General features: G+C 34.5%; 1 protein-coding gene across 7 annotated transcripts in view; it reads left to right on the top strand.

The window, feature by feature from the left end:
- The window catches only part of Ehbp1 (Eps15 homology domain containing protein-binding protein 1), a 111,791-nt gene extending 86,876 nt beyond the window's left edge, over positions 1-24,915 (top strand). For all 7 annotated transcript variants that reach the window (XM_067263927.1, XM_067263926.1, XM_067263925.1 and 4 more), the window contains 5 exons: positions 12,099-12,216; positions 12,304-12,400; positions 21,219-21,292; positions 22,467-22,581; positions 24,334-24,915. In XM_067263927.1, coding sequence (XP_067120028.1) covers positions 12,099-12,216; positions 12,304-12,400; positions 21,219-21,292; positions 22,467-22,581; positions 24,334-24,412 — 483 coding nt within the window. In that variant the 3' untranslated portion in view covers positions 24,413-24,915. The remainder of the gene's footprint in view (positions 1-12,098; positions 12,217-12,303; positions 12,401-21,218; positions 21,293-22,466; positions 22,582-24,333) is intronic.
- Positions 24,916-27,503: the final 2,588 nt, after the last annotated feature.

Raw genomic sequence — 27,503 nt, 5'->3', positions numbered from 1 at the left:
TCTATCTCTACAAAAATTATCTTATGCACAACAACCAGTTTGGTTTTGTTCCTAGAAGGTCTATTAACCATGCCTTACATAAGACCATACAGTTTATAAATAACGCCTGGAGTAGAAAACATCATGTGCTACTAATCTCAATTGATTACAAGAATGCATTCAACTCTCTTTGGTGGCCAGCCCTACTCCATCAACTTAAGAAGCAACACTGTCCAAATAATTTATTCGCAATTCTTAGCGACTACCTAAGTAAGCGGACAGTAGGCATATATGACTCGGACCAACTCATTACGCAGATGTCCCAGGGGTGTCCACAGGGCTCTCGGTCAGGGCCGGGACTGTGGAACATCATGTATGATGGGCTTCTGCACATCAATCCCAATGACAACAGGGCAACCTGGGCAATACAAGGGTATGCAGACGATACCCTGGTCATGGTATCTGGTAAAAATGGCGAAAAACTCCAGGCTGAGGCAAACAAGCTTCTTACACATATCCATGAATGGAGCAGCAAAAGTAAACTTATTAACAACATGCAGAAGTCTGTCTGTATGCAGATGTCGAAAGGCCGGCAACTCTGCAAGCCACCTTCCTTAAAAATTGGGAACACAATGATTCCTCATACCACAGAAATGAGGTACTTGGGCCTAATTATCGATCAGAGGCTTAAGTGGAACCCACATGTTGACTATGTATGTGGGAAGGCCCTCAAACTGGCAAATCTCCTCAGTTACATGGCTGGTAAGAGCTGGGGGTCAACAGAGACATTCTTGTAAATATCTATAGACAGGTCATAGTGCCTACAGTCTTGTATGGTGCCCCAATCTGGGGAGCAGTAGCTTCAAAGGCTCACATCAGGAGGGCTCTTAACAAAGTGCAACGTGTATGCCTTCTTCGGATATCGGGGGCATACAAAACGGCTCCCACGGCAGCGCTCCAAGTCCTGACTGGGATACCACCTATGAGTCTTAAGGCACAGGCCAATAGGATCCTCTGGAGGCTGACTCACCTCATCATACCTATGGGGAAATGGAAAGAACTTCTAGCATACCTGGAGATAGGAAGCTTACCCAATCTGGAAATGGACCACCTGTTTCACCCCAACCTCAACACCACTATTCAGACCATCTACTCTCTACTGCATCACCCTGCTCATCTAACGGAAGTCACAATGGGTTCCCATAGAGAGGATTTCCTTTCATATAATATTGTCTACACAGACGGTTCTAAATCTAAGACTGGGGTGGGTGCTGGTCTGGCCCACTACAATACTCGTAATAATCAGTTCGTGCACAAGAATCCCACCACCTGGCAGGGTTCTGCTCCATCACTCAGGCTGAACTGTATGCCATTTACAGAGCCCTCAAGTACATTAATACGAGTACTAAGCTCAAGGGCAAAAACGTCTATATCTGCTCGGACAGTAGGACTGCTCTCCAAAGCATATCCAGTGGTAAGCTGGATTGCAACATTCAATGGATGATCACTCAGGAGCTCACCTGTAGCACCAGGCACATAAACTTCATGTGGACACGCGGGCACATTCTGGCGACACTGGTAACGAGGAGGCCTGACCGTCTCGTTAGAGAGGCCTCCTCGAGTACTACAGACATTACCTTCAAGATGGTGGCAACCAAGAAACTCATCTGGAACACCATGATCAACATATGGCAACTCAACTGGGAGGAGGAAGAGACAGGAAGGACAACTTTCAGCTTCTTCCCAGACATTGCACAGCGGCTACAGCTTCAACACCTCAGCATTAACTTCAGAACTACTCAATTGTTCACCAACCACAGGAACTTCCTGGCCTACCTAAACAGATTTGTCATTATGATCTCTAAAGATTTCCCACCTTTAACCTGATACATGATGATATCAATAAGTATTTCCATAAATTCATTTATTTTTCAGCTTTTTTTTTTGGATGGGAAAGCTTCCCTTTCTTTATTTAACTATACATCAATTGATATATCTTAAAATAGTGCTGTGATGCTTTTCTTTGAATGTGGCACTTGGATAATTAATGAATTTTTAAACATTTGGTGTCTTTGTCTACTGTTTGAATTCTTTTCCTATGTATGCTTGATCAATGTAACTTTTCATTGTTATTCATTGACTGACAAACTACTGAAACAATGTTTCTGATGATTGCATTTTCCATTTGTATAAAAATTCATGGAAATATGGTGTGCTTTTATAAACAAAATGGGAAGTTTTCAACAGCTAACATTACATAAAAAATTTGTAATTGTTGCTTTGAATGCTTAATATTTATCCTCTAATAAAATAGCAGAGAGTGTATTGCCACCAATCAATTGTGAAAAAAGAGATGTGAACATCACAGTATTGAAATAAAAGTTGGATTAAGAGGTAAGTAAATGCATACTCTATAACAAGATAGGATACTGAAGCATCTCAATCTGTGAAAATGTATAAAAGGCAAGGCCTATTATAGGGATTGCTTGATGCCAACAGTAGAGTTTCTAGTGAGTCAAATGTAGTTGGGATACATATCTATATTATAAGATGTTCACTGACATGTTACAATACTGGTCTGTGAATGCAGAATACTACAAGGGTGGTTTTTTATTCAAGCTCCGATGGTCTGTAAAACAAAGACAAGTGTAAATAACAAAATGAATTTATTACCAAAAGTTAGGTACAAACATAGTTACTTTTCGACATAATCACCGTGAAGATTGAGGAATTTGTCATATCTGTGGACGAGCTTTTCCATCCCCTTGTCATAGAATGCTGCCAGTGAATTGAGATGGCCTTAACAACATAATTTTTAAGATCGTCATTAGTTTGTTAGTCTCAAACCTCTGCCCTGCTAGTTACATTTTCAGTTCAGGAAAGAGGTGGAAGTCTTCACCACCTTTAAGCACCAATCGTATAGCCCGATTTAGTATTGAGTGACTTTCACCTCTTTCCTGAACAGGAAAAGTGGCTAGGAGGGCAGAGGTTTGAGACTAATGACGATCTTCAAAAAAGTGTTAGGGCCCATCTCAAGTCATTGGTGGCAACATTCTATGACAAGGGGATGGAAATGCTTATTCACAGATATGACAAATGCCTCAATCTACACAGTGGTTATGTCCTAAAGTAACTATGTTTATACCTAACTTTTGGTAATAAATTCATTTTGTTATTTACACTTGTCTTTTTTTTTATGGACCATCGGAGCATGAAAAGAAACAGCCTATGTACAAAAATATCTCAAGCTAATTCACCAATGAAGGAACATTTTTTGACACAAAATACTGAATCTTCCAGGATAACTGTGCCATACCATGCATTAAGATAGTGAGTAAAATATGTGTTATTTCTTTATGGTTTGTTAGCATTAGTGTTATTTATTATCTAAACTACAATTCGTGTTGACACACAAGTTGTAAGAACATTTTTATCTAAACTACAAGAGGCCAGATAAAATGCCTAAGCTGGCCAAGTAACAATCCTAATTTCAACTCTATTGAGAACTGTTGGAATATTATGGGCATGAAATTGTAGAGAAAAGATCTGAAGATAAACAGCAACTACAGGAATGTATTAGAAAAGTTTGATATAGAATACTTGAAAAAACTCATCAGCTCTCTATATGCCAGGAGTATTGCAAAGCTGTTAAGGCTCAATGTGTCCCTAAAAAATATTAGGATCCCATTCATTGAGATATAATTGTTCATGCTATGTTTTTTAGATCTACTTACGCTGTGAACCCTTTTATTTGTTTCCATGACTATGAAGGGCAAGTTCTTGTGACAGTATTTGTTAACAGTAAGTGGTGAAGCTGTGTATGAAATAACACTTACTTAAGTTCAAAGTAGAATTATATGTAATAAATTGCATTTTTTTATTTTTGTTTTGTTTATTCTTAGTTTCTTTTCTGTACTACATATATTTTTAAAAATCACAGTTACAGTTTAAATACATTACTTTGAACATTTGTTGAATGCTTTTTGGTTCATATCATAAAATGATGCAATTTTAATGGCTGTTACTGCATATTTCAACAATTTATATTTATTGTACTATTTAAGTTGAAAGTTTATGTTTCCAATTAAAATTCTGTGGAAATTCCTTCAATGTAAGCTGATAAGGGCTGCTAGAAAGTCTTGCCGATGTTTTGGAGTATAGCAGTTGTGAGCAAAAGGACACATTGTTTCTGGAAAGCATTTACAACCAGAGCAGATTGATGACATCTGATGAGATTCAAGCAGCCATAATTGCAGCTCTCAAAGTGATTGCAAAAAATGGCTTGACTGACTGTTTCTACCAATGGTATGGATGTTTACAGAAGTGCATAGCTGCAGAAGGGCAGTACAGTAGAGTCTCTGTAATCTGACATATATTGGACCAGTGGGTATCAGATTACAGCAGATTGTTGGAATACTGGATTTTGTATGTATGCACTGCACATACTGTACGGTAAAAAAAGAACTTGGTTTGCAGGTTACTTTATCATATTAATTATGATTGTTTTGGTGACTGATGTGCAACAGGGGTGGATCTAGATCTTCAGGGCATAGAGCTTATTGAAGTCCAATGGGGCCCCATTTTTATCTAACCTATGAACTATTTTTTACTTTTTTTTTATTTAATTCTTTCCACCCTATGGTCACTAAGAGGGCCTCTTTTTAGAAGGCCCACAATGGGGCAACTAGGTAGTAAGGGACAGGACCCAACATATCTGAAATGACCTCTCGAAAAATTTCTGGAGATTTTTCAATCCGTCCAGATTCAAATCCAGGTCCTCCAGAGCGGTAGGCTGACACCTTGACCGCTCGGCCATCCAGCCATCTGAACTATTTTTACTATACGATAAGTGCTCATTGTTAATGAAAAAGTATTAAAAATTTATGATAATAGTTCAATTTTTGTGGGCCTTTAACACTGGGGGCCCAGGGCTTAAGCCCTATTAGTCCCTATGTAGATCTGCCCCTGAATAATTAGCAACTGACAGTATACTTGTACATTGACAAGTTGTAACATGAAAATTTCGTGCGCACTGCTCTGCAGAGTGTCAGATTACTGGATGTATCAGTGTGATGGACTATAGAGACTTTAATGTACTTCAAAGGTGGTATTGTGTAACTTTTTTCCTCCAATAAATAGTTTCTTATAGTCTCTGTCTCAGAACTTATTGACTGGAGGGAGTATATCAGTAGTATTTAGTACCAGAGACTCCAGAAATTTGTAGAATGTTCAAAAGCAACTTTGCATTATGATTGATTGGTTGCATGATCTACAAAGCATGCAAAACTCTCTCGTTGGTTGATGAGATTGGAGAACACTATTGAAAGAATAAGATGAAATAATTTCTGAAATTGTAGCAATTTTTGTTGCCACAATCTTTTCAAAGGGGAGGGAAGATTCTACCTAATTTTAATCATAACTTTTTAAAACAAAACAGGCAAAAATACTTTTAGGTTATGAATAGAGTGAGCAAGGAAGTAATGTTGATAGGTCCTTTGTTCACAAAAACACACATTATACCTCAAAGTTTTGAATTTTTTTTCCACAACAAATTCTTTTATTTTTTACATTTTCACTCTCTCGGCATCTCGTAATAAATGCACATTAGATAAAATTGCCAATAACCAAAAAGAATTTGATGGGTATAAATTAAAAAAACTATTATGGTGATCTTTTTCTTAAAAAGGTTTTACTGGATAATTGGTGGTGTCACAGCACCTTTAGGCAATGAATTTCATTTTTTTATATATTTAATGTTTTTTTCAAATAATAAAAATATATATAAATCCATACAATAGTATTTTTCACAACATAACAATTAAACATAAGAACATAACTCAAAATTAAGGTAATCAAATCACATTAAAAATTTTGTAAAATAGGTGTCGTTCCACAAAGTACATACATGGTTAGTTTTTGTTCAAGTAGCAAACAAATAAGATTTTTCAATTTTGTAGTTTCTTCACCAACAACTGCTGTAAATGATCAGGCTAAATTTTGGATAAATGATTATAGATTAGAAATAAATTTGGCACTAGGTTAGGTCTATAATTATTTATCCAAAATTTAGCCCAATCATTTACGCAGTTGTTGGTGTATTTGCTTATGATATCAGGTTTCGTTTGATGTATGTTTGTAGTTTCTTGCAACACTATAAAACTCCAGATTGTAGTTTTTCTTATTGTTAGCTGACAAGTTGACACTAAGCATATGTAATTAATAATTTAGTTACTAGTAACAGTATTAAGATGATTGAAATTCTTGATGATTTGGATCTTGTAATTAGAAGCAACAATTCTGAGTGGAACAGCTAGCTTTAGTGTAATAAAATTAGATAATAATTTTTAAAAAGTGAATGAATAATTTATTTATTTATAATATACTTTTAACTCTGCTTTGTCAAAATTAGTGCTGAATGTCAGTGTATAATAATTAAAAGATTACATGTAGAATAACATGAAAAATCAAATTTGAACAATATTGAAAAGAAACACTTTAATCTACCTAGCTATTTTTAATTGAATGTACTTTTGAATGAATTACTTTGTTTTTAAGTACCAGGTTATAGATTAAAATTTTGAAATTTGAAAAGGAAAAAAAAAAGATATTTTTTAAAATACAGTAGAGACTCGTAAATCGGCACCCTAATAATCGGAATCGCCGGTAATCGGCACGATTTTCAGTCGGACTGTGTCGTGCTGAATTGAACGTTTTTGATACTAAATTTACTTCTAAAGTATAATTTTCATGTTTTTATATTCTTCAATATATTTATTTCGTTTGTACAAAATGCAGAAATAATTTTTAACGATACGATAGCCTCGATTATTATTATAAAAATTTTCGTTAGGCTTAAAATCGACGAAAAATTCAACACGAAGCGACATGCAACGGAGAAAAATTTGAACATCAGACAGGTTAATGTATTTTTTCGTACATAGACCGTAATCGGAACAAATCCCTAATCTGAACAACCCCAGTCCCCAATTGATTCCGATTTTCGGTTCACTACTGTACTGATTTATTAAATGCTTAAGATGTTTTATTTATATGTAAATGATTTTCTTGATTATAAGTTGTAAATGGTAAGGGGCTATCTGTAATTGATATGAAATCTTATGGTGGAGGAAGAGTAGTTCAGAATGTGACAAAGGGCCTCAGAGGGAATGATCCTTGCGACATCATGTTTCACATTTATCATTAATTAGTATCGTACATGCTTTTTAATGCAATAAGTCAAATTTAAAACATATTCTTTAAAAATTTATTTTCTTCACTTAAATTTATATTAAAAAAACTCTAAAACATAGTGTCCCTTATGGCCTGGGAAATGACTTTTGAATTTCTTTGGAATGCTTTGTTCAGAAATGTAATGCAGAAGGTGCTGAGGGCATGGATGCTGATGACTTAGACATGATAGGTAAAAGTATTTCCATAGCCATACATGCCTTCAACATTCCATTGTGTCAATGAAGAACATGTTATAAATCTCTGGGAATGAAATAATTTGTTAGGAAGGTGTAGTGAAAATAAAAATTTTGATTAATGTAATGCTGTTATAGTATAGAGTTTTTATTTTGATAAAAGTAAATAAATCTTTTATGTTAATATCATTACATAAGTGACATAGTATATTCATGTTACAATAATGCAAAAGCTTTGTTATATGGAGTAACTGCCATCATTTGACAACCATGTGGCATCGTTTGAGAGAGGCTTTGTCATAATATGACAATGAATGACATGGGAGGGAGGGGGGTTAAAAATGTGAAATTTTAGTGTCATCATTTATGAATGGCCCTTAACTACAGTAGAGGATTATTATTTCCACCTACAGAACCAGAATGGTGCTGGATTATCAAAAATGCTGGATTAAGCAACATTTTTGTATTTTTACAAAATTCAATAAGTTACATGCAATCTGAAGGTTACAGACATTTCTGTACATTTTATACCAGTGCTTACTGCTTTATGCTTCTAATTTATTTATGTATGCTCTTTAATCAGTTTGAAGATCATAAAGTGCATGACAAGAGAACTCATGCTAATCTTGCACTCTCTTCCAGCATTAAAACCATTATAATACATAAATTGCAAATGTTTTTGGCCATGTTTAGAAGCCAGCATCACACGTCTACAAGAGAGTTTGCATTGTATGCCAACTTTTCTGGTTTTGAAACTAGATGTATGCCAAACTTTTCTTTGGTAGAAGCCTGATTCTGGCTCCTAAACATGACCAAAAACATTTGCAGTGTATGTAGCTGATCATATATCCACAGGCATAGAGGCAAAGCATTGTAATCAGATGTACCCGGTCAGACAGACATACTAAAGGTCCATCCTGCCCAGAGGATTGGACTTGACTGTGATGTCGGTGAACTGACTGGAATCGGTGTTGAAATATACACCGATGGCTCTAAAGACGGTAGCTCAGTAGGCATCGTGTACTGCGTCTATTCAGATGGGGTACATGTGTACTCTCAGTCAGTCAGACTGAACGAGGAGGCGTCCGTGTTCCAGGCAGAACTGGTGGCCTTGGAGGAGGCGTCCCAGTGGATCCTACTACACCCGGGTCCGGAGCCAGTCACGATCTACTCTGATAGCCAGTCGTCGCTTCAGGCACTGAGCAACGAGTACCATAGAGATGAGTTGGTACAAGAGATCAGAGGTAGGGTACTGAGGGCGAGGCACGAGTGACACGTTGCTCTGAGGTGGGTCCGTGGCCACATCGGGATCCCAGGCAACGAACGTGCCGATCAACTGGCCAAGGCGCGGGCCATTTGTAATGAGGACAGTAGAACCCTTGGCCACATACATAAAAGGTACTCTACTGCAGCAATCGATGAAGTACTGGCAAGAGCTCTGGACTCTAAGTACAGTAGGTAGGTCAACCTACGCCTTCGTGCGTGAAGTTGGCCTTACCCCAGTGAGTTATTGTAGGATGACAATGCAAATACTGACCGGACACGGGAGGTTTCCCTATTTCAAGTCCAAGTTTGGACAAGGAGATGGTTGCTGCTCTTGTGGGTGTCCTTGCGGTGATGGGAGACACTATGTACTTGACTGTCCTCTAACAGAGGATTTCTGCCGAGGGGCTGGCCATGTCGACTGGACCAAGTCGCCAGAACAAGTACTTAGAACGCTAGCAGCAAGTAAAGGAAACCTAATGAAACTAAAGGAATTGATGGCACGGGTCATAGACCTTTTTGATCTCTAGACCCTGACTTAGTGGATGCACTAAATGGGTCCCTTTCTTGTAGGGAAGGAAGACCCCGCTGACCGGTTATCATATAGATAATGTTAGAGTTATAGTGAGCTAAAAAGGGACAGAGCTGTTATTAGTGCAGAACAGGCTGCATATTAAACAAAAATTATGGCAAGTTAGTGAGTTGGGGCTAAGAGGATGAATGGGAGCCCAGGAGATGTTCTTGGCGCCCCAACTAAATAAATTAAAAGAGTCGATGACTACCTTTGGGTGAGAGACCAAGGCCCATGATTAAGGCATAGTCTCTAAAACCTCGTAGTGCCTTGAGGCAGAGCAGGGAAAGGGTTACCTTATGAGGCATATATCCACATGTTTTAACTGATCTGTTCTTCTGATCAGCTAGAAGTGATTTACAAAATTTTTGATATCTTATTTTGTAAATTATTGAGATGTTTTGAATGTTAAGAGTTATTGGGCTGCAATTTGAAAAAATTGTAGACATAAATTTCCACTGTTGTCTGTTTGTCTTACCTTAATCTCGAGAATGAAGTTAGATAGATGAAATCTGAGACCAGATATGGAAACCTTAGGGGCAGGAGGCCTCAATTAACTATAAACAAACTTTAAGGGTACAACTTGCCTTGCAACCTGCACCAACTCATTCACCTGTGTACAATGTTCCATCATCTACTCATATTCACATCCCTTAGTGGGGCTCTTGAGACCACTCACTCTGGGGGCACGGGTGGCAGTTAGCTTTCTCTTGCTTTGTTTCAACTATCAATATATAGCTGCCTTTCAACTTTATATTTAATTATTATTTTCTGTCTTCTTTTTCAGTCTAAATTCAGTTAGTTTAAATTGGTCCTAGTTGCAAGTTAGATCAGGGACTCTCAGCTTAGGTTAAATTAGATTAGGGTTTGTAGGGTTTTGACATCTGGTTAGGTTCGTCCTAGGTCAGGGATGGCGAACCTATAGCATGCGTGCCCAAAGTGGCACGTATAGAGAAATCATCTGGCACGTAACGTATCATACGATTTCGATTGATCATCTGTCTTTTTCAATCATCCTTTTTTCAATAAGCTTTTTGTACATTTATTCTAATTAAAGCATATTTGTTTAATTTCTTTAAATATTGTTATTCGAAGTCTAAAACTTTGGCACACACAAACATCTTTAAAATTAAGTGTACTTACTATATGGCATGCGGGCTCAGAAAGGTTCACCATCCCTGTCCTAGGTTATGGTAGGTTAGTTTAGTTAGTGAGTAAGTTAATGTTAAAAAAAAAATTGGGGTCTTGCTTGTTTGTCTTTTGTCGGTCCGTTTGTCTTGTCTAGTTTGTCATTGTGTTCGTTTGTTTTTCGTGTTGTCTGTCTAGCTGTTAAGTAGTATTAAGATTCGTGCTCGTGTTCAGTTTTATTAGTATTAAGTAGATATAAGTCTTCCTACTAACAGCCACTTGGCACTAACTTCAACACTTAGCTATTTGTGACGGCACTCAATCATTGGTGTTCACTACACTCAGGTTTTCTTTTAGACCCTTTGGGGGACTAAACCCTTGCAGCCTAAAAAATGCCAACATCAAACATAGAGGATACTATAGCCATACGTATGCCATTCAGAGGGATCCTATTTTTCTCTACTGTCTATCTCCTCTCCATCCTTCTTCCCCTCCACTTTCCCTTACCCTCTTTTCTGCCAGCTAAACACTTTGTGTATGGCTAAAGTCTTTCTTGTATGTATGTATATACAAATTTCCAATGCAAACCAGAAGTCGCATATTTCAATTGAAAACTTTTTCCCCGAAAGCACATGACCAGCACAACTCAATCGTTAAAGAAAAAGTGGGATGTACAGGGACAAGGCACTTCTAATAATTTGAGGTGGAGAGCATATATTTTAAATTAAATAAATTAAAAATATGATTAAAATTGCAGCCCAGCATTGTTATGATGTCACAAAAAATAACTTTCTATTATTAGATTTTTTCCCTTTATCAACTTAATTCTAATTAACAATGCAAATTATGGCTAATTTACATTTTATAGATCTTATAATTAAATACCTATTAATAATATATAGTATATAGAAAAGCTAGTACTAATGAATAAAATTTTGATTTCTTTTATGAACTTTCACTCAAAGCCAGTTTTTTTACTATAGATATTATCAGACTGTTTGAAAAGAATGATTTTTTTAATGTTCTTCCTAAATATATTTTAAAACTTCTGAGGATGAACTTAAAAAACACAAAAAAAAAAAAATGTATGTATGTCAAGTAGTATCATAATTTCATGCAGACAACTCACAGCAGTGTATAATATGGTTTCTTGAATTATCAGAATATTTCCTCCTGGAATTTTCCAGAAGTTCCTGTTTATATATTTTCCAGGAATTTGGGAAATTTTTATAATTTAAGAAATAGCTTATTTTATGGTTTAATTACTTCTTTATTACTTATATTGAGAAGCTATTTATCAAAGGACAGTGTAAATGGTATATACCTGTATTTCATAATTCCAGATTGATGATATAATTTCTGAACAACTTACTATCAATGATCTCTATATAAAAAAGAGATAAAATTTTCCTAAACGAATGAAATGAATCATACCATGGATTAATAATGAATTGGATAAACAAGCAAATTTTGGTTTATATAATATTAATTTGTATGATTTTGATAAACTTGAATGTTTAATTATTGCTTTGATATAGCTATCATATAAGTATATAACATGTTAAAAGGTAATTTTTTGAAGTAATATATGTTTATGTCAATTAAGTCTTTCTATTGTATTTTATTTATAAAAAAATATAGCATTTATATTGTATTATGCTGTAAAAAATGCTATAAATATTTTCGAAATTAGTGTGTTTTCATATTAATATATTTACAGTATTTATTAATAGATAAAATCAAAAAGTTCCTATGTTCATCATGAATTAGATGCATTAGAAAGAGAACAATTGGAAATTGATAAAAATGCTGCAGAATTAGAAAAAAAATTAAGAAAAGTAATGGAATCAGGTTAATATTTTGAATAAAGTATTTATTATTTTAGTTTAATTAAAATAGATTTGTTTTTACTATAACATTTAATGTTTTAACATTTAGGAAATAGTGTATTAGAAGAAGAGTTAATGCAACAGTGGTTTACTCTGGTCAATAAAAAGAATGCTTTAATTCGTCGCCAAATGCAGTTAAATATTCTGTAAGTAAATAATTTGCAATCTATTATATAAAATTTATGAAGAAAGGGGGAAAACTGAAAATGCATTACAAATATTAATATATTATAATTATTAAAAGTTGTTATAATAATAGGTTAGTAGTGTCAAGTTAATTTAATTTTACATTACTTATTCAGTATTATGTATTTAATAATAATAATAGTAATATAAGATATTTAATAAAATTTATAAATTTTTATATATATCAAGCATGCCCATAGGATTTTTTCTTGAAACAAAATATGAGGGGAGTTCAATATTAAAAGTACAGGCCAAAATTACACTAACATTTATAATTAAAGAAAATATTTAATACATTCCACAAAAACTACATACTTTTGTTTATTTCTTGACATAATTGTTGTAAATATTGAGACATTTATCCCAGTGTGACAGTAGTTTGAACATCCCTGTCATGCTGGGATAAATGTCTCAATGTTTACAGTGATTATGTCGAGAAATAAACAAAAGTATGTAGTTTTTATGGAATGTATTAAATATTTTCTTTAATTATAAATGTTAGTGTAATTTTGACCTGTACCTTTAATATCGGATTCCCCTCGTACATATGATTTAGATTAAATAATTATCTAATTGATTCATTAAAATCATGTTCCTTAAAACAGGTTTGTTTCTACTTACATTTACATTCATTTGTCTTTACATGAGAGAATAATAAATGTGTGTAAAAAAATAAGAGAACTCCAAACTACTCTCTGAAACATGGACTGTTCCAAATAGTACTTTACAAGCCTGCTTAGAGAATTAGAGGGGTCATCTCATAGTCTACAGATTATAGTTGTAAATAAGACATGACTAGTTATTTCAATGTAATGATTATTAAAACAAATTTATTTTTATAAAAATAATACCAGTACTTTATAAAATTGTTATTCAAAAAAAGCAAAGAAGAAAAATGAAAGAATAAAGCAAACTTCATTAGGGGCAATTGTGCTCCTCTGGTCCCTGTGGTACCTTTTACATATTACATTAACTAAATGATATATAATTTACCTTGACTATCCTATTTTATAGTTAATTTTTGTTCAGATAATAATAATATATTCATTTATGTAAAAGAATGAGGGAAATTCTTAAGAATTTTCATATGATATTCTATTAATGTGTAGTGTTTTTACTACTATTGCTTTACTTTTCATCACTGCGTGCGATAAAAACGAATGAGACGAGATTGTAACAAAACTGAATTTATTGTCTTCCTCATATACATGGTACAGGTCATGACAACACGGCCAACAAAAGAATAACTAACAGTCAATGGTCTTGGTGAGTTCGAACTTGTTCCAGGAAGTGATGACTCATATCACCCGGGATTCGTTGCTTGTTTTGCAGGATGGTTAAGATGTGAAGGGTGGCATTTGACACAAATGAAAACATATGAGAATATGCTAAAATTCACACCTTCCTCTCACTTTCCAGTAATTCACTGATTAAAAACAAATGTTTTTGGCTACTTGCAGTGGTCCGTGTCAGGTTAAGCAGAATTTTATGTATAGAACATCTGAAGCAGGTTCTAAGTTTGGACTAACTCCATTTTTCTTTGACAATTGTTTTTGAATTAAAATATACTAAATTTATGCTGCGATTAATATAGTTTTAACAAATTAGATGAATAATTATGAATAAAAATATTAAAATGCCTCTAATAATATATGAGAATATGTTTTTATTGGATAAAGTGAGCAGCTGTAATATAATAGACTACATTTATTGTAATTATGAATATCGTTATCAGTCATATAAGTTATCAGAATTAGCATGTCTGAAAGCATGTGAGTTAATACTACTGATAATAATTATAATTATAATTAATAAATCTTCAAGTTATACATTTTTTAAATTGTTTGTTTGTCTTTTTAATAATAGAGTCGATAAAATCAGAATTTTTACTAACTTTAGCCCTATTTACTTACTCTGTTAATGTTATCAATCAGATATTTTATTAGTATAGATAAGTCATAAAAGTATTACAATAAGTGGATTCTACTGTACTATATGTCAACAGTACTTAGACTATATAGCCGGCAGACCAGATCCAGCATATCATATAATTTAATCTGGTCCATGAAGATATTTGAAGCAACAAACTTAAACAATTACAAAACATTAGGATAAAGTATACAATTCTCTAATATATGTAAGTTGCTCTTAGGTATTTCAAGTTAAAGAAAGGAATGCTTTTTTTCTTTGACTTTTACAATTGGTAGTGTATGGTACTACATATATCAGATGTATAAAAATGTTCTTTTTATATGCTTGAAATAAAAATTTTGTGGTCCATCTACCTTGAGTATCATTGCTTTATATATTTTTGTCATAAATATGTGAATTTCATGATAAAAGGTTTGTCTAGTGTCATAAAGAATATTTTTATGAATATATATTACTCTGCATAGTTATACATCCTCTATTATTTATTTAATTTACATATAATATTTAACTTTTTTGTTCATTCAGATTCATTGTTAAAATCTGAAAAATTATTTGAATATTTATTTGCAGATTAGTTTTTATTAAGTTATTCTTTTTATAATAAATTGAAATTTATGTTTAAAAAATTTTGAATGGTATTCTTGATAAATGCTTTTATTGAATATAATCTGTAAAACTAAAATAAATATAAATTATGAATTTGAATTTGTTCTTATTCTGATAGTCTATTAAAATTATTAATGATGATTGTGAATTAAGTTTTATCAAAATAACTAAATAAATTTTGGTTGTTTTTGCAAACTTTATAAATAAAAATAATTTTACACAATTTGCTAAATTTCTTGTTGTCAGTCTTATTTCTTCCAGTTTAAGTCCTGTATGAAAAATATATGATTTTCATTAGCATCAGATAAATGCATTTTGTTCAGTTTATAAATTAAACTACAGTAGACCCGTGAATTCTGTGTTGTACAAGTCACTTAGATTTTACAAAAACATGAGCCGTTCACAGCCCGGCACTTGTGCAGTTTAAGGGATACGGCTGTTTGAAAAGTTTTCTTCCATAAAATTAATCGATTCTAGACTAATTTGACTCGAACATTTCCAAAACACGTATAATTTTTTGGGAATAATCCATATAAACGATGCTATAAACAAAAAATTGTAGGAATACTTACCGAGTGCGCACCGTTCGAAGACGCCATTGCTTAAGCTTGTTTTTGTTACAGAATGGCTCATCGAACAGCAGACGCAGTTTCTGATAAGTTATTCTTTCTGTAAAAAATTCACTGAACTTTGGAGACATCATTAATAGAAATGTAATTTTTATGGTCGTTGAATAATAAATGTTTTTTAGTAGGTCCGCTGCTCGTTTAAACTCAACGGTTTGTGCAATGTCCACTATTGGTCCAGATTCAACCAATCCTGTCGAGACACGAGTCGTCCATGACAATCTGTCTCGTTCTTTTACCGTGTTATACGAACACAATCGCAATTTTTCCACCGTGTTATACGAATCCATCTTATATGAACCCATATTATAGGAGGGATCTACTGTATATGCAATAGATGTATAATCATCAACTTTAAAATCCTATGAAGAAATTGAATGAATTGATAAACCTCATTGAATATGATATTAATATGCAAGAACAGTTTAACTTCTGTTCAGAATTTCAATAATGGCAATGGAACTGTGTGTATTAGAATCCAAATTAATGTTTTTTTTTCTTTAGGTACTTTTCCCATTGTTTTGGCATGAAGATATGCATGCAGAATAGAAGTATTTTGACAGGTGTAGGAGCATGCCTCTGCATATGGTGGAAGCAATCAACAGACTTGGTTAGGAAATTCTGCATTACTTGGCCTATAATCTGGATCTAACACCATGCAATTATATCCCATTTGACCCTTTAAATGAAGCCTCATGAGACAAGAGCCACTACATGAAGAACTCTATGAAGTCAAAGAATTTGTCAAGCAATGGCTCCAACACAGCCAAAATATTCTATTCTGCAGATATATTATCATTGTCAGAATGATAGAAGTATCCATGTAAGGAGGGAGGAATATCTAGAGAAAAAATACATTGGAACTACATAACACAGTTTCATTGCAATTACTGAAATTCTGAACAGAAGTTGAATTTATTTTCACGTTTTTAAAGATTAAGAAAAAAGCTTAGAGATATTTAATATTAATTAATTTGATATCAATTTATCACCATTATAATCAGCCTCTTTAAAATTTATTTTTAAGAAAAAGAAAAATGTTTGTAAACAAATTATCAAACGAAAGTGAAAATTAGAACAATATTTTAAAAAGTTTTTATCTTTCTCTTTCAACATTTATCTTCATTAGATCTACTACCCATTCAGTGTATATCATCTAGATTTATAGATATAGTTTAAATTATTTTCTGTAATAGCCAAAAAGAAGAGTATTTTATTTACGAATTAAATCAAAATAAATTAACCTGTAATCAGTAAAAAAAAAAAAAATTATATATTAATGAGTTTTAACTTTAAAACTGCAAGTTATAATGAAGTTGAAGAATGTATTTCTTAGCATTTTTAGCAATATGATTGAATACATGGGAGGTTATTCTTTTTTAAACAATTTATCGGGCATATCTGCAACAATTTTGTGTTTATAATTTGTGTAAAAGAATCAATGTTGTTGTTGTAAATCTTGTCAGTCAGTTCTGATCTATGTAGACTTAAATATTCAATGGATATTTTTGACGAGTAATAATAGATGTCTTGCATATTTCTTGATAAGAAATATACCGTTTTGATAGTTTCGAGAGAGGAATGTAGTTCTTTTATGAATGTGTTCGTAAAAAAAATTTTTTTCCTGCTTATGTTTAATTTACTTGTTAGAAATTTGTTTATAGACCGTGTCGCCATCTATTGGTTGAAAATATATTTATCGTAAATTAATGAGGATTAATGTCATTTGCATCAGTTTTTTTTTTACTAAGTATCGTGAAATTTATTCAAATATTGAATTGTGTCACTGAAAAATTTTGTTATAATTACAGCCGAATATAATTGATTTAAAATATAAATTTTTAAACTGAATTTTTATATATGATTTCCTGTATTTTAATCTTAAAAATTATTATTATTGTTGTTGTTTTTAGCTCGATAAAATTCCAAAATATAATGCAGATAACAAATTTTTATAAACAGTTTGAAGATTTGATGATGATTTTTAAATAAACAAATTAAGTCATAGAAAATATTAGTGGAAATTTACTTATAAATATTAATTTTTCCTTTTCTTTATATCCATTATCGCAGCTTTCCTGCAGAATGTAAATGTGAATTATTTATTGTTTTCGCTAGTATAAAAGTATTTAATTATGTTTATGTTTAATTTTTGTATCATAAATTGATAGAAATACTCCAATCTTACCTTGAAAATTGACAAAATCCGATAGAATATTAGAGTTTTTTATATTAAAAGTGAAATAAATAAAAACAATCGCTAAATCCATGATCTTTGTTTTTTTTCTTTTTAAATATCAATCGATCGTACCATTCCGATTCTGATATGCTTTCAACATATCGTCTTCCATCCAACGTAAATTATAGTTAACTATAGACCATTCAGTGATTTTAAATAATAAAAATAGAAATACAAATTGCGATACATTTGAATGAGAGTAAAATAGAAAACTACATTACGATAAATTGCTAAAAATTCAGTATTTAATGTAGTAGGACTAATTTTAAACTTTGTAAAGAGCAAAATGTTTTAAGGTCGATACAGTTTAGATTATTGGCATAAAAATGAGAGAGCCAGAGGGCTCACACCATTCTAAATTTACAAAGGGGGTTATAGTTAACAAAAATATAAACCTTGAAGTGATATTTACCTTTATATGTAACTTATGTAGTGATATTTTGGCCTAAGCCTTGATATATATTTAAGATGCTTTGTCTTGCTGTTGAGACCAGAAATTTTTCCGTTAACAAAAATAATAATTTTAAAAAATGTTATTGATTTCATATACTAATATCGTAATTAATATATATTTAATCATAGATTAAAAAGTAATAATCTTTTTAATCAAAATTCTCAAACTTTGGCTCATATAAATTATATTAATAGACATTTTATTAAATTATTTTAAATTTAACTTACTTCCAGCTGATTTTGATGCATAGTTTTTATAAATGAATTTTTTCTAATTATTATTTGAAGATATCAGATGTTCTGTCCTTTTTTTAATCACTAATTATTTGTATATTTACCATTTTATTCCATTTAATTTTGAAATTTATAGGAAGTAATAAAAGTCAGAACGGTTAGTTGTGAGTTATATTTCATTCTGTTGTGTTCCTATATTTCTGACACATGCTTTTATAGTATGTGTGGTATCGGATTTAAATACGTTTGTTTACGACCAATATAACAATGAATTAACATTATTTTCTTTGATAATGCATATATCATTCTACAATAAATATTATATTTATAACATACAGGCTTCATTTGAAGGTAAAGCAATAAACTATTAGATTAGTTTATCAAAAATATTTCTAAAAAATAATTTAATATTTTGAAATTTTTTATTATTATTAGTTAACAAAACATTGGAATATCTGCTAGTTTTTCTATTTGATTATTTTAATGATTTTTATATTAAAAAATATCTGCTAAATGTAAAATCAAATATTTAATAAATTCTTTATTCCTTTTGCAAGCTTATATATTCATATTATCATCATCATCATCATCATCATTATTATGTTAATTAAAGTTTTACTAATATATTGGTATGCAGGTGATTGATTTTTGCAGTCAGTATTTCAAAACATTCCAACAAAAGATTTTTTAGGACTTACTAGAATATATTCTTCACACACAAAAAAAGTTAAAATTAATATAAAAATTTTAATATATTTTTTTTTAATTTGAAATGGAAATGAATAAATTTATTAGTTTCTCATTACAGTTGCATGATATAACTTTATAACATCTTTGTGTTACTTTCTAAAATGCTATTAGTAGTAATTATTTGTGCTTAGCAAAATTTTTAAATTCGTTTTTATGAAAATATTATAGTTCAATGGTAAAGACTATAAGCTGGGAACAGGTAATAGAACTTTATTTTCAGTGTTTGTTAAATTGAAGAGAATAGTTTTGCTTTCAGTGTCTTGTTAGATCTAACTGGACTCCTTAAAAATAGTTATATTTGCCGTTTATTTTGTCTCTTAACCCGTTCTATTCGTTTTTAAATCGTAGGAAACGCAAAATTGTCCCTAGTGGACAGAAGTATTAGGGGCATCATGTGTCACCATCTATTGGCACGAGGCACCACTCCTAGTCAACATTATATCTGTGTCACTGTTCCTCATAATCTTCTTTTCGTAATCCTCACTGTTCGTATCCTCCCTCTATATGTCCCCAGAGTTTTGTTATCTTTTTTCCCTGCTAATGGGCACTGCGCAGAAAGCTGGGTGTTATCAATTTTTCACTTGTGTAAACCATGACCCCTAGACGGATTAAATGCAGTGCTCGTCTTGTTGCTAGATCCGTTTGTTAGGGTTCGTTGGTGATTTCCATGTTGTTACCTCACTTGTCCATGTGTTTGGACAGAGTTCTGGCTACACCTGTGTATACAAGGGACGTTTGTTGTTACAGGGGGACACTTTTTACTTGTTTCTCAACAATCTTTCAGCTTTCTTAAAGATTTGATAGTGTTCGTTTTTCGATAAATTTCCACCGGTGACGTCACAGACAAAGGCATTTACCAGGTCACATAGTTGTCGTGCCGCTGATTCCCCCAAACTCCTTTTCTCTACGGCTGCATCTCTCTAGCTTTGTTCGTCCCGCATTCATTGTGATGTCTGACTGACTGCTGGTATGCTCGTCGGAATGCTGCACGACACCTGCACCACACACCTGTGTCAAAGGACTGTGTGGGAAAAAATGAAGCAAACTCAAAACGGTCTCCGTAAACATCGACGCGTGATATGGCAATATGGCTTCTAATTTCAATTTCTTCTGGGATTAGATTTGAGTAATCAGCAGCCTTAGCCACCTGCACCGGCTGTTAACAATAGGAAAACGGGGGACACCCAAGATGGACCACCGGGCAGGTTAAGGGAACTTGGGGGTCGGAAGTAAGTTTCTGCCTAATTGCTTCTTTTGTCGCACCTCGGATAGGCAACGCCCGCTCTGTTCCACATTGTCCAATACAAAATATCAACTTCTCTTTCATGCGAAGTGTATAAAGTCCGTATCAGCATGCAATACTGGGGAGGAGGGGAGTGAGACCCGCCAATTGAGCGCTGATCAGTCGTGAAATTGACTGGTTCGACCTCCCGCCTATCTCATCAACATCCAACAGACCCACTATAGCCTTTCCGTAGAGCACCTAATCCAAGCAATACGTCGGTGTTACAATGTAAGCAGTGCAACTAACAGATTACAGTTTGTCCAAGTTATCGGTCTCCACATGCCGGAGGCCTTCTAACTTATCTAGCACGACCTGTTTGTCCTGACGCTTCCCCCAATCTTGTCAGTTGTCTAACTTATTTGTTTTCTAAATAGTGCTCAATTATCGAGTCAGATCGCTTTACAACTAACACGTGATGAATTAGTAAGACTTGGATTTGTGAAGTCGGATTAGTAGAAGTTAATTGATGCCAATTTGTTAATTTAAGCAGCCACTCCGTATCAGGTACTTGTATCCCTTGGGCTAATGTGTGTGCCAGAAAATGTATTATCGTCAATTTATCAATAAATTTCAGATTTAGGTTATTTTATTGAAATAATAGCCTATAATAGATAGTTTATAATGCAGATAATAAATAATTTATTATCTTTTAGGGAGAAGGAAGAAGATCTGGAAATGAGATTTCAGTTATTAAATTGCGAGTTACGAGCCATGCTAGAGATTGAAGGTGAGTTCTTGCATAAAGGACATTTCTATGCGGGGCAATGTTTTATTTTTGAAAAGATCCGGCTGTCGATGACAGAAGTTCCTCGGGCAACATAATGTTTTTGGTTCCCTCCAAGTTTTGTTTTTACTGCAGTTAAGGTTTCGAACCTTTTCGATAGATTTTGTTTGGATTAGACGTGTGTTCCACTGCCAGAAGCAGCAGTCCGTTAAGCCATCGTTGCCCGGAGAACAACATGTCACCAACAACAGCAGCTGTAATCTGATGGCGAAATGTTCTCACACTCTAATTACGTCTTAATGAAGGTGGATTTGGAACAACACAAACACGTGGCCCGTTGGCAGCGGAAACTTTTTGTAGTCGCAAGTTTTTCGTTTTTGAATATCTTTAATTTAATTAAGACGAATTGCAGGACATACGGATTGGAATCATTTGCACGGAATAGATAGGATCAAACAGAAGGAGAACGAAATAGCAATCATGAACCAGTGGGTGGATTAGACAAGGGACAATGCTTCGCAACACCTCGCACGCAATGCATTACTGGACCAGGCAAATGTAGTCTTTGTTCGATTGGGGGCAGGGGGGATTGATAGAAGGACTGGTTTTCAGGTATTACATCCACACAACCGGACTTAATACCCTTATAATCCGCGTATTAGTAGTCGGCAGTCATCTGATTGATAGGGAAAATGGTATTATTGTCGGTCGCACGAGACAGAGGGGAAGGAGTATTTCTGAAAGATAGTCGGGAGAACTCCTTTAATTTGTCGTTAATATTTGAAGGGACCAAGTCAGAAGTTATTTCCATTATATCCCGACCTCTTGTTCATTGGTTCTCTGTTCGGTGTTTTGAGATCCGTAGGGACTTGTCTGTCGGTAACACAAGACAAGGTAATATGGCTGCTCTATTGATTCTCTTAGTCTCTGTGGAATCGCAGGGAATTTCTCGCTCCATTTGCAGTTCCGCTAAAACGTCCCCCGAGATGTCTTGTCACAACACGATGCGCGATTGTAAGTGGACAGCCGAGTTTTTTCTTCCTTTCCTGCCTCCTCTGTCTAATGTATTGAACTATCTGTTAATCTCATAATGGATTTCGTTTACGTATATTTTGGTATCCATTTCTTTTTTTTTTTTTTTTTTCTTTTTCCTTTAAATTGAACGTTTCCTTTGCAGATTGTAAGAAGACCGAAGCGCAAAAGCATCGCGAGAAATTGTTATTGGAAGAGCTGGTGGAGATCGTCAACAAAAGAGACGAATTAGTTCAACATTTAGACACTCAGGAGAAGGCGTAAGTATTGCGACTGAACTCGGAACCAGCTTATGTAACGCTGATTGATAGAATTTTGTTTATATGTCCGAAGGGAAATCTGGTCTTGTGTTACAAAGTCAACAGTATGGCTTGGGAGGACGACTACCTCCACTCCCTCTCCATCAACCGGTCGCTAATTGTTTGCTTCTGGTTTCAACAGTCGCGCGTTCTTGTCACCACCTTATCCAACCTATTAGGAAGTTGGGAGGGCGCAGTGCGACCTTTCACCTCCGCGCAATTTGTTAAGGAAATGCACTCCGGGATACGCCTAATTGCTTCGGGTAGAAAACGAAAATCCGCTACCACGTTAGAAACCATAGCGATATTTTAATAAATTTCCTGTGATTGAATCTAACCAACAGCTGGACAATGTCACAACTAATTCCTTACGCTATAGTAACGACCAACGAGGATAATAAGGTGATTGTTAGGAGTTTTCGAACCGGCACGCGTTGTCGTGCACGTGGCCACCGTCCGATTCAATCCTGTTATTCTAATCATGCTTAACAAAGCATGCTGGACAACCGTACAACGTTTCCTATCCTCCTCCCCTTCTACTACCTTGATGCGTAGGTCTTCACTTGACTCATCAGTCTTCGTCTCGAGTAACTCACATACCAGACCTCCTACCTGACACGGTCGCCTCTATGATAGATTGGCACATAACCTCGACCTTTAATTGTCCCTTGTAATAGCTCAGATTTCTCACCTTCCGTTTCGCGAATTGAAAAAAGTTGCATCGCCTCGCTTCGGACAGGAATTTTGTTTTGGGGAGGAAAGACCGTAACAAATCATCAACCGATCGATAATAATAGCGAGCAAAAAAAGGAGCGACGATTTGGTTAGGGTATTAATTTTGTTTTATATTGGAGGAAATATTGATGGAGAAAAGTTCGTTCGTTCGTTAAAGACGAGAGTGATGAGACGACGTTAAATGTTTCCGCAGTTATAATTTCGAATGGTTTTCTCTTGGCCCGCGGTGCATTTCTTAGTAAGTCGAGGAAAACGAAGTACAAGGCGCTAGATGATTCGATGAGCGGAACCGCTTCTCCCCGAGCTAACAATTTTCGCTCGCACATCACGTGACACAGTCCCGCTGTAATTATTTGAGGATTACGAATGTGTGTTTCCGTCATATTCCAAGTCCAGCTCATTTTCTGTACGGATTAGACTGTCCCTCCGGACTTCATGCATCAGGCATCTCGTTCGATTCAACCCCCGCCGGCCGACTTAAGCCTATACCATGTCTGTCCTTAATGAACATTACAGTTAGACTGGCTGAGTGCCATCTGCCGTAGTTTGTACGGACAGGAGTTGATTTTGAACTGTTGGTACCGAACGAGCTCGCTATAACCTTATACTTGACAATGGTTTCCTCTGACGACTGTGCAATCTTAATAGCGGAAACAAAATCCCCGTACAAAGTGCTTGTGAAACTTCGCACCTGGGAAAATGGAACTGCACAGTTTCCATTCAGAAGTCCGAGTCCGGCGATTATATACACTTGGACGGTCTGGTTGGCTTCCCTTTTGTCGAGGGGATTATATTGACTTTCTGTTGGTAGTGTCTCTTATCTCGCTTTTCCATTCTACTATTTTCGTATTCATTTCCTTTTGGTCAAAAAAGGGGACGGTCCAAAACAGGTCGTCGTTTTTTGGTTTATTTTTGTGTAAGCCCGTGTCCTTTACGTGATTATTTCGTTTGTGTCTAACCAACTGATGTCTTCCACAGGCTAGAAGACGACGAAATCGTCGAGAATGCTACCAAAGGAGCAATTTTACGACAAGAAAGGAACTGTGCGATCCAGTGACCGCCCCCTTCCCCGTCCATGTTGCTCGTTTGCTGATATCCCGTCCCTTCTACAGAACTTAAAAGCCTACATAACGGAAGCATTCGAATATATATATATATACATTTAATAAATAAAAAATATATATACACACAAATATATATATATATAACAGACAAGAATACTTGTACTCTTCTATTCTCTCTATCTTTCATTCTGTGCCGTGCCATTTTTAACGTGTGTTTATACAGTGACGCCTTCTGTCCTTATTTATAGTTTCATTCAACCTCGTTGCCGATTCCCTAGTCAAGGCATTAACATTTTTTTTGAAGCCAAGAAGACTTTCTCTTACCTAATAGATCTGAATTTTCTCCACTACAAATACTAAAACAAGGCATAAACAGCACACGCGAAGGGAATTTGTTTTATTGTTTAATCCCAATCATGTTTTGCTTCATTGATATTGTATCACCAGACGTTGTCATTGCAAATTGTGCTCAAATAAAAAAAATTTTATACGTTTATTATGTGTTTCGTTGCTTCTTTTTTGTGTATAGAACGATTGCGTATGGAATCAATTACGAGAAATCTGTAAGAGAGAGTAAAATTTGCTTAACTGTTGTTTGATCTCGATTGACAAAATTAATTTTCAGGAATTTTCTCTGAAAGAAAAGTCTGTATTTATATAAGAGGCAACGCGGTTTTGTGTAACGCGGTTGTTTGTTTCTGTTCGTGATTTAAATATGAGATGACAAGTGACGATAATTGAGGATAACAGAGACCTTTCAACCACGCTGGTAGAGAACTCTGCGGGGAGAAACACGAAAAGTCCATCAGCCCCGAGGCACTATCCACCTCATCTGTAATCTCCATTCGTCTTCGTAAAATAACGCATCTTTTGTTTCTAACAATAATTATAAATCTATACGGCAACGAGAAAAACACTGCAAAACTATTCTTAAAATCGAGGGATGTTCGCGCCTCGTTCTTTTGTGTTAAGTGCTTTGTATGCGCAGTTTGTTTAAAAAGAGAAGGATTACCGAAAATTACTCTCCTCGGATATTATCGATCACAAAAAACATCGCAACTAAAAACTTGTTAAATTTTCCACCAGAACTCTCGGCATTCAGCACAAACTATTGAAAATCCCAGCCTATTGTCTAGTGTGGCTATACAGATATGAAACTTTTACTACCCCGAGGGGTAATGCGAGGTGCCGCGCGTTATTACAACCATATTTATCTTTGACGTAAGGCTTCGGGCGCAGATTAGTGTGCACAATCCACCCGTCTACACAATATTCTACGTTATTTCACGAGAAGCGAACAGGTCTGACCACAACGCCTCCCTTTCAGTCACTCGCGGTCACGTTTTCGAGTCCGGACCCTTTTGTTTTAACCGCAGCTTTACTACAACTGGACATTACCAAAACCACCCACACCCTCTATTCTATTCAATGAACCGTAAATATACATGACAAAGACTAAACACTACGTAGAACAGTGTGATTGTCGCATTTGATGTTGAAAGACACACGCTGGGCCTTTCATGGGAGAAAAGTGAATATTATATCTTACAGGTAATTTCTAAAGCACCTTTTATCATTTTTAGGGTGAAGTTCTATGTAAATTTTTATTTATTACAAATTTTAATAATGAAAAAAAAAGAGAGGAAAAAAATCCTACAACCGAGTTCGATAAAGTTAACGTTTTGTAGAGGTTAATGATCTCTCCGTTATAAAATAAATATTTTGAGATAATACCAGCTTAAATCCCGATTAAGAACTTCATTTTTCGCTGCTTGACTAATATTATTTGTTTTGCAGGTGTCAGTTTTAATTCGTTTTTGTTTGTTTTAATGTCGAGCTCCAGTTTTATAAAACGTAATAATTCGCGCCTCGTCCTCTTTTACTGCTTTCAACATACCGTACATGCGTAATTTAGCCATTTTAATATATAAACGAAGAAATAGCTTGTTCTGTGTCCTCAACTCTTTGTTTGGATGCGAAATTTTCCGTCTTATAAGTTTATAGAAAATTATTTTTGCATCGTTCTCTATATATTATCATTAAAGACGATAAATATTTCAGGTTATAGAAGTTAATCGCTGTCGGAGTGAGTGAGGACAGAATAAATTATCGATGTTACTCATTTATATATTTTTGTGTTGAGAATTAATTACATTAATGAAGTTATCTCGCCTTGTATTTTAATAAACACGTGCCAGTCGAGCATAAATACAGGTTTTACAAGATGACTAATATCTCGATTCTTGCCATTAAAATTGGGTTTTTCGCTAATTGCAAAACGACGCTTCTTGGATTCATTATAGAGAGGCGAAACTGAATTGACTAACGGCTAGTAACCGAACACCGTCAATAGTGATAATGACGTAGGCGCGCTAATACTTGTCTTACTCCACCCACCAATAAGGCCTATAAGCCGCGCGAGAATAAGGTGTAGCGTTACATCGAGGCTACAAGACGAAAATTATAGTCGCCGGGCCGCGTACAAAAAGCTGCTCTGACAATATTTTGAGCGCGCACGTGGAGTCACCGTCCCCTACTATTGTGATTCGACACCTAATTGAATTGATGGCACGTGTTCGCCACTTTTCCACATCAGCAGCTATGAATAATTAATATGGCGGAGGGTTGTCGTCCTGGCTCGGTCACGACGTCTTTGGTGCACTTTTGGCTAGGAACAGTTTGTTTCTTAGTCTCCCATTAGATATTCCCTGCCTCGATCTGACAAATTAAGCTCGATCCGATTCCCTCTCTCTCTCTATATTCTCGTTTAATCTAACGATAGTTGGTTATTATCTATTGACATTTAAAAATTTATTTGACGTCTACCTGACATTTTTCTAGCATAAAAATCACTTTTTGACACGCTGCGAAATCCTTTCGATGTTATTAGCGAGGAAACAGTCTTGTCAAAACAATTGCCGCTACTTACAGTACCAAGATTTAAATCCGCAGCTTCCAAAAACGAATAAATTTTTTTATGGATCTAATAAAGAAGTGCGAGGACCGTCTTAGACTAAATTAGAAATTCAGTTTTCGCTTTATCAAATAAGTAAGTGATGTCGGTGATGTTTACAATAATGTTTC

Source organism: Centruroides vittatus, unplaced genomic scaffold, assembly GCF_030686945.1.
Source record: "Centruroides vittatus isolate TY-2023 unplaced genomic scaffold, ASM3068694v2 contig_18, whole genome shotgun sequence".
NCBI classification, from domain to species: Eukaryota; Metazoa; Arthropoda; class Arachnida; order Scorpiones; family Buthidae; genus Centruroides; species Centruroides vittatus.
This window is presented reverse-complemented; position numbering and strand designations above follow the sequence as displayed.